Consider the following 8492-nt stretch of genomic DNA (forward strand, 5'->3'; position numbering starts at 1 on the left):
ACGGCAGCCTTCCCTCTCTTCACTATAAGAGAGGGTGAAACAGGGATCGGACCAACACGCAGCGTAGCCAGTGCTCAACATGTTTAATTAAACAAAAACAGTGAACACTTACAACGAACAAAAATAACAAAATGTGGCAAACCGAAACAGTCCTATCTGGTGCAGAATACAAACACAGAGACAGGAAACAATCACCCACAAACAAACAGTGAGAACAGCCTACCTTAATATGGTTCTCAATCAGAGGAAACGTCAAACACCTGCCTCTAATTGAGAACCATATCAGGCAACACATTTGACCCAAACATAGAAACACATAACATAGAATGCCCACCCCAACTCACGCCCTGACCAACTAAACACATACAAAAACAACAGAAAACAGGTCAGGAACGTGACAGGTGGAAACATCATTCTTTGGGGATGCTTTTCTGCAAAGGGGACAGGACGACTGCACCGTATTGAGGGGAGGATGGATGGGGCCATGTATCGCGAGATCTTGGCCAACAACCTCCTTTCCTCAGTAAGAGCATTGAAGATGGGTCGTGGCTGGGTCTTCCAGCATGACAACGACCCGAAACACACAGCCAGGGCAACTAAGGAGTGGCTCCATAAGAAGCATCTCAAGGTCCTGGAGTGGCCTAGCCAGTCTCCAGACCTGAACCCAATAGAAAATCTTTGGAGGGAGCTGAAAGTCCGTATTGCCCAGCGACAGCCCCGAAACCTGAAGGATCTGGAGAAGGTCTGTATGGAGGAGTGGGCCAAAATCCCTGCTGCAGTGTGTGCAAACCTGGTCAAGAACTACAGGAAACGTATGATCTCTGTAATTGCAAACAAAGGTTTCTGTACCAAATATTAAGTTCTGCTTTTCTGATGTATCAAATACTTATGTCATGCAATAAAATGCAAATTATTTACTTAAAAATCATACAATGTGATTTTACACAGTTGAAGTGTACCTATGATAAAAATTACAGACCTCTACATGCTTTGTAAGTAGGAAAACCTGCAAAATCGGCAGTGTATCAAATACTTGTTCTTCCCACTGTAGCTTTTTCTTTGCAACTCTGCCTAGAAGGCCAGCATCCCGGAGTCTCCTTTTCACTGTTGACGTTGAGACTGTTTTGCGGGTACTATTTAACGAAGCTGCGAGTTGAGGACTTGTGAGGCGTCTGTTTCTCAAACTAGACACTCTAATGTACTTGTCCTCCTGCTCAGTTGTGCACCGGGGCCTCCCACTCACCTTTCTATTCTGGTTAGAGACAGTTTGCGCTGTTCTGTGAAGGGAGTAGTACACAGCGTTGTACGAGATCTTCAGTTTCTTGGCAATTTCTCGCATGGAATAGCCTTCATTTCTCAGAACAAGAATAGACTAACGAGTTTCAGAAGAAAGTTATTTGTTTCTAGACATTTTGAGCCTGTAATCGAACCCACAAATGCTGATGCTCCAGATACTCAACTAGTCTAAAGAAGGCCAGTTTTATTGCTTCTTTAACTAGAACAATAGTTTTCAGCTGTGCTAACATAATTGCAAAAGGGTTTTCTAATGATCAATTAACCTTTTAAAATGATAAACTTGGATTAGCTAACACAATGTGCCATTGGAAGACAGGAGTGATGGTTGCTGATAATGGGCCTCTGTACGTCTATGTAGATATTCCATAAAAAATTATCTGTTTCCAGCTACAATAGTCATTTACAACATTAACAATGTCTACACTGTATTTCTGATCAATTTGATGTTATTTTAATGGACAAAAAATGTGCTTTTCTTTCAAAAACAAGGACATTTGTAAGTGACCCCAAACTTTTGAACGGTAGTGTATATAAAATATTTATGAATATCATATCATATTTTTAGAGGCCTTATCAAAGGCTTCCAAACTAGCATTGACTACAGTGCAAAACAGTAGTGATGGGTCGTTCGCGAACGAGTCGGCTCTTGTAGGTGAACATTGGGAGCCGGCTCGCATATCAGAAGAGCCGAATCTATTTATACAAATATAAAAAAATGAAGATATGAATAATCAAAAGATTCAAATGAATAGAATTAACTAATTCAAAGAACAAAAAAATAAAAATAATAATATAGGCCTAAATGCTCAAGCGCACACACATTCGTTCTGACTGTCTGCTCAGACTAACAGCCTCACCTGTTGTTCCTGTCAATCAGACACGCAGTGTCAACCAGTGAACCAAAGATGTGTGAGGGAGGACCGAGCCAACTCACGCACAGTCACACACTTAGCAGCCAAGGAGATAGATGAAGGACAGCTGTGAAAACAACAGCTGGAAAATGAGTCAGAAGCACAGTAGCATTTGGATGCATTTTAATAATGTAGATAATGTCAGAACACAGTGTAGAATTTGCCAAAACAAAATCTCATATAAGGCCGGCTCTACGCACAACCTACACGGCATATGCGAACTGTGCACCCAACTGTGAAGCTAGCTGTAGCGGAGCTTCGAGAAACTAGGGCCTACTAGTAATAGTGGTGGAGCCAGCACCTCCACAAGTGGAGATGTATCCACTCAGTCAAGTAGTCTTACTCCGCGACCCACATCAACGCAGTCTTCTATGGACCAGTTTATGCCAAAGTCTATGTCTGTAGCAAAACAAGGCCAAATTGATATTGCATTGGCTAAAATGATTGCCACCGATTTCCAGACATTTTCGATCGTGGAGGACAGATGTTTTAGAAATCCTAGCAATAGTCTAAATCCAATGTACACAATTCCAAGCAGGAAAACACTTTCAAAATCACTTATTCCACAACTGTACGAGAGCACACTCTCACGCCCTGACCGTAGAGATCCTTTTTATGTCTCTATTTTGGTTGGTCAGGGCGTGAGTTTGGGTGGGCATTCTATGTCTGGTGTTCTATGTTGTCCTTGTTTTGTATTTCTATGTGTTTGGCCTGGTATGGTTCTCAATCAGAGGCAGCTGTCTATCGTTGTCTCTGATTTGAGAATCATACTTAGGTAGCCTGTTCCCACCTGTGTTTGTGGGTGGTTGTTTCCTGTTTAGTGTTTGTTTCACCTTTCAGGACTGTTCGTTTGTCGTGTTTGTTGTTTTGTCTAGTGTTTCATATTTTAATTAAATAGTATGAACACTTACCACGCTGCACCTTGGTCCTCTTCTCCTTTTCCCGATGACGTGCGTTACACACACAGGCTTCAGTGCGGAAAAGAGTCTAAAAAGCTACTGCAGTTTGCCTTACTACAAGGTAGAATTCAAAATGTTATATGTTGAAGTGGTTTCTTGAATCAAATGATGCCATCATCTCTACCCTGGCCATTGTCAATGCACCTGTTGATGTACCTCTGACCCAAGAGGAATGGGAGGTGGTGGAGGAAGTGTGCAGAGTCCTGGAACCCTTTGAGATGGTCACTGTGGAGATCAGTGGGGAGAGGTACAGTAAGAAGTTATTACTACATTATTTAATCCAATATTATATATGCATATGAGCAGTAGATGAGAATGTAGTATCAGTGGACAAAACATGAACCTGACCTAATAAGTTACTGTTCTCTCTTTTCAGCTATGTGACAGCCTCAAAAATGATACACTTGTGTAAGGGTCTGCAGCGAATCACAGCCAGTCTCCAGAGAGAAGCAAATGTACCCACAGGACATGTGACAGACTTGATGGACACCCTATGTTCATCAACGGACAGAAAGTTCCACAGAATGGAATATAATCACGTGTTATCAGAAACCGCTGCACTTGACCCCAGGTTTAAGAAGTTAGGCTTCAGTGATGTTTGAGCGATTGATGAGGCTCTTCAAAGAATAACCTCAGCAGCAGGGAGGGACAGCCCCAGCAGTCAGCTGGCTCAGGCATGAGGGCAACAGGAAGAAGAGGGAGCAGATGGAGCAGAAGCACCAGTAGTAGTGCCACAAACGTCTGCTGTTTGGATGCTGTTTGACGAGAGAGCAACTGGGGATGCAGCACGAAGGAATCCCTCAGCAGATGCCATAATGGAGGTCTGAGGCATCATACAATTGTCCCACCTATTACAAGACAATTTGTGATTGGTTGATTCTATTGTTATTCCAAAATGCTGCTCTAATTGAAGTCAATGTCAATGACGTTGGCTGGTGTCTTCCATTCAAAGCCTGAGGGCCTAGCCAATGAGCGTTGAGCCCAGCTAGATTATTTCTACCAAGAGACTACCAATGAAAAATTCTGATTGGATATGTTTTCTCTTGGATATTAACCCTTTAACACAAACTGAATAAATTCAATAGGAAGATCATTACAATTAAAACAAAAAAATATTAAATCAATGAAAACAAAATTACAAATTATAATATATAAAAATATATACAGATTTGTTTCTATCCTTAGGCCCTCTCTGAGGGCGTAGAGGGCCCTGACGGTTCCCCACTGGGTTTGTTGTATAATACTGAAAATAATAAATACAAAAATCATGGTGTGATGTATTTTTGTGTCCCTCCTTTTAAATGCCCCTTTCTTTGAAGGGAACTGGTCTTGGACTTCCCATCATCACTGGCTCCTGAAGAGGCGCAGCGGTCTAAGGCACTGCATCTCAGTGCTAGAGGCATCATTACAGACACCCTGGTTCGAATCCAGGCTGTATCACAACCCGACCGTAATTGGGAGTCCCATAGGACGGCGCACAATTGGCCCAGCGTCGTCCGGGTTTTGCCGGTGTAGGTCGTCATTGTAAATAAGAATTTGTTCTTAACTGACTTGCCTAGTTAAATAAAGGTAAAATAGAACAATTATCTGCCTAAATCCATTAGCCTCTATACCTGAGATGTGACTGTGTGCACACATTTTTGTCACACTGTACAAGCAGTTTTTACATTTAAGAATGAATAATTTATATTGGTATAGCTATTCACTTTTTAAATATTCTACCTACTACTAGAAAAATATCCCGTTATAAAACAGTTGTAAAGATATACTCAGATAAAAACAGTTTCAACACAAATCCTTCTGTATTGGACAAACAGCCAACAATCTCCACATTTAAATTTCTCAGTAAAATAAAATTACCTCCACACTTATTAGCATACCATTAAGTGTCAATACCTCTCAGGAAAGTAAATAAAAGTATGCACGTTTTGTTAACAAACATTTTAATTTCGAAAAAATGTTTTGTCTTACTGTACATACAGTTTGGTTTTTCTATTGTTGGCTAGCTATAATTCTCCAATAATAAAAAAAAAACAGTAGTACATTTTGTAAAAAATTGTTTTATTTAACTACTACCAATGTAGCCGAGGAAGTAGCAATAAGAACGGGGGTGAGTATCATGCTATTGAAGTGAGAACACATAGGTTGCAGTCCAAACACTTAAAAGACACACCCTTGTCCACTTACCCTCCCCTTCTGCCCTTGGGGGAATCCCCGTCGCCATATTGGAGGGCGGTTCAAATAGCCAAGCAAGGGAAATTTGCAACGTAATCCTCTCAGCCCTTGTTTTTAGTCGGCTTTGCGAGTGTATAATTATGTTCACTCTGGGGCCTGAAACTCCCCACAATTCAGTTCGCGACGATTAGCAACGATCCGCTAAGAAAAGTCTGCAAAAACATAAAAACAACATCAATGGAGAAGTCAACATACAAGTGTAAGTAAAAACAAACGCAAATAAGTTAGAAATTGTGCTACTAATGCACATGACGGCACAAACACATCTAGTAAAATGGAAATATGTTTTTGTTTGGTTATCTTTTGGAAATTGTAGAAATAAACATTTTCTTCCTTCAGAAGTTCCAGCTAGGCAGGCTAACGTTAGTTAGCTAATTAATTTGCTAGCTATCTGTCACGCCCTGACCTTAGTTATCTTTGTTTTCTTTATTATTTTGGTTAGGTCAGGGTGTGACATGGGGGATGTATGTGTTTAGTCTTGTCTAGGGGTTTTGTATGTTTATGGGGTGTTTACTAGTCTAGGTGTTTGTATGTCTATGGTTGCCTAGATTGGTTCTCAATTAGAGGCAGCTGTTTATCGTTGTCTCTGATTGGGAACCATATTTAGGCAGCCATATTCCGTTGGGTATTTCGTGGGTTATTGTCTATATGTAAGTTGCCTGTGTCTGCACTTGTTTAATTTATAGCTTCACGTTCGTTTGTTGTTTTGCATAGTTTGTTTAAGTGTTCTTCGTTTCGTTAAATAAATAGAAGAATGTATTCTTATCACGCTGCGCCTTGGTCCTCCTCTCTTCATCCAAACGACGAACGTGACACTATCATACAGTAGACTAATAATTATATATTTAATATAAGTAGACATGCACTCATAATTGACTGTAGCGCATATATGAAAAGACAATCATTATATGAAAACACAATCATCGCAGGATGAACTTCCGGCCAAGGGTGGTCCATTTAAAAATCATTCCTTCCTCTCTTACCCCTTTCCCTGCAAGGGTATACTTGTCAGACGTCATGAAACGTCATCAGAAGTGTCCACTTAATTTGAGGGCTGAGGGGATCGGGTGTGTCTTTTAAGTATTTGGACTGCAACCATAATGTGTCATGGGTTGCACCTCCATCATGTCGTTACCATTGTTATCAACGTTCTACCGATACCGCAGCATATTGATGTCAGACTGATTTAATGCTCAGTCTTTCTGAACAGGGGCTAATGACTGTTTCGTTAAAATTACACTATAGTGCCCTGGAAATGCGATGGTATTGCTAAAGAAGACAAATAATTAGTAGAAAACAACTTTGCCATCATTATGATGTCGTCAAGTTTACTTGAGAGAGATGGACATGTTGTCGTGAGATAGCAAAGTTTGTCAGAAATAGGTAACAACGCTAACGTTAGCTAGCAACAAAATGTTTGCGCTCCCTTCAATCTTAGCTAGCTAGCTAAAGTTATACTGCATCTAAAGTCAATCTGGCGACATAACAATAATGACAAAAGCTTGTCCTACTAATTATTTGCCTCCTTTCGGAAATGTCATCGTGTTTCCAAGCCACAGTAATGCACTTTAGACTAAATCTTCCTTGGCACTTATTGACACTGCATTGAGTAGAATGCTCAGCTGGGCATCAGTCATAAAACAAACATTCAAAACAATATTGTGACGAAACGTGCAAAATAGGAATAGCCTTTTTTATTTGAAAGACACATTAAACTCAATATAGGCTATTGTATTCTACTATAAAACAGCACTGTTTGCCCAGTTATCAAAGGAGTAGGGGAAATATTAGAACGAAATGGACGGTCTCTCTCAAAATGTGTTAGTAACATAAACAGAGCATGCAAAGTGGAAAAATTATAAGTACATTATAAGCACATTGATATTGATTAATGACGTTCATTCCAATCTGGAAATAATGTGGGCTACTCCAGTCTGTCAAAAAGTGCTGTGTAGGGCATTCACTCTCCAGGGGAAAAAACTATTGACAAGAAAATACTGTGAAGCAGCAACAAACAGGTACCAGCCTGTCATGGACATTTCTGATAGCAGAGGCAAGTTTTTATTTTCCTCCCTATGTGTTATTGAATGTAACAGCACAGCTAAAAGTGACTAACTTCACCAATAACCCCAAAGCTATACAGTGTATCATTAAAAAAACACTGCAAGTGTAACAGTCTGCATTACAAGAATCACCTGACATACCTACTACAGCAAAAGTCATTGTACAGTAGCAGACAGCTCAGAAGATAGGGGTCAACTTTACAGTAATGAGTCTTTATCTCTTTTTCTTTTGTTTCAATGATTTCCTTCGTTTCACAATCATTTCATACAGTTGATCCATGCCTTCATGGAGCCCTTCACCGATGATGGCACATGCAGGCTGGACATGGTAAGTGGTAGAAGGGCTGAGCTCATGCAGTGCCAGTTGCTTCTCAATCTCATGGACAGGCAGAGACTTGGGCAAGTCCTGCTTATTGGCTATCACCAGTAGTGGAGTCCCTTGGTTTTCTGCGAATTTGGTAACTTTATGCAGTTCTGTTTTGGCTTCCTCTAGTCTGTCCACGTCCACTGAGTCCACTACGTAAATAATGCCATCCGTGCACCGACTGTACGATTTCCATAACGGTCTTAGTTTCTCCTGTCCCCCGACGTCCCAAAAATGACAACTGATCCCTTTGGCGGTACCGTTACTTAGTTTGATTCTCTCGGTGTTAAATCCGATTGTGGGAACAGTGTTCACAAATTCGTTGAATTTCAGGCGGTACAGGACAGTCGTTTTACCGGCGGAATCTAAACCCAGCAAGACAATATGCAGGGACTGAAAAGCAGCTATGTTAGAAAAACTGTTACCCATTTTACGCACTGGTGAATGAGAAGTCAAATAAGAGGCACCTGCTTTATGCTAAGCATACATATGGGCTATATCTTTCTTAGATCTCTATGAAAAAAAATATTTGTTGTTCCATCTTCTGCTAGCACGCATTTCTCAAGGTAGATAACCTGTATGGATTGGAGAAGAGCGCACGGTCACAATGAAATGCTATCCGAGATTGTTATTGTCATCAGTCCCCTTGGTCTATAAAAGCTGC

At 40.6% G+C, this 8492-nt stretch overlaps 1 protein-coding gene across 1 annotated transcript; it reads right to left on the reverse strand.

The window, feature by feature from the left end:
• Nucleotides 1-7678: 7678 nt before the first annotated feature.
• arl4ca (ADP-ribosylation factor-like 4Ca) lies at nucleotides 7679-8257 on the reverse strand. The gene has a single exon (XM_038997043.1). The coding sequence runs from the start codon at nucleotides 8255-8257 to the stop codon at nucleotides 7679-7681; it is 579 nt and encodes a 192-aa protein (XP_038852971.1).
• Nucleotides 8258-8492: the final 235 nt, after the last annotated feature.

The sequence above is a fragment of the Salvelinus namaycush genome, chromosome 7, assembly GCF_016432855.1.
Source record: "Salvelinus namaycush isolate Seneca chromosome 7, SaNama_1.0, whole genome shotgun sequence".
Lineage (NCBI taxonomy): Eukaryota > Metazoa > Chordata > Actinopteri > Salmoniformes > Salmonidae > Salvelinus > Salvelinus namaycush.

Coding starts and splice junctions, on each gene's coding strand:
- arl4ca (XM_038997043.1), bottom strand. CDS start 8,257: ATGGGTAACAGTTTTTCTAACATAGCTGCTTTTCAGTCCCTGCATATT.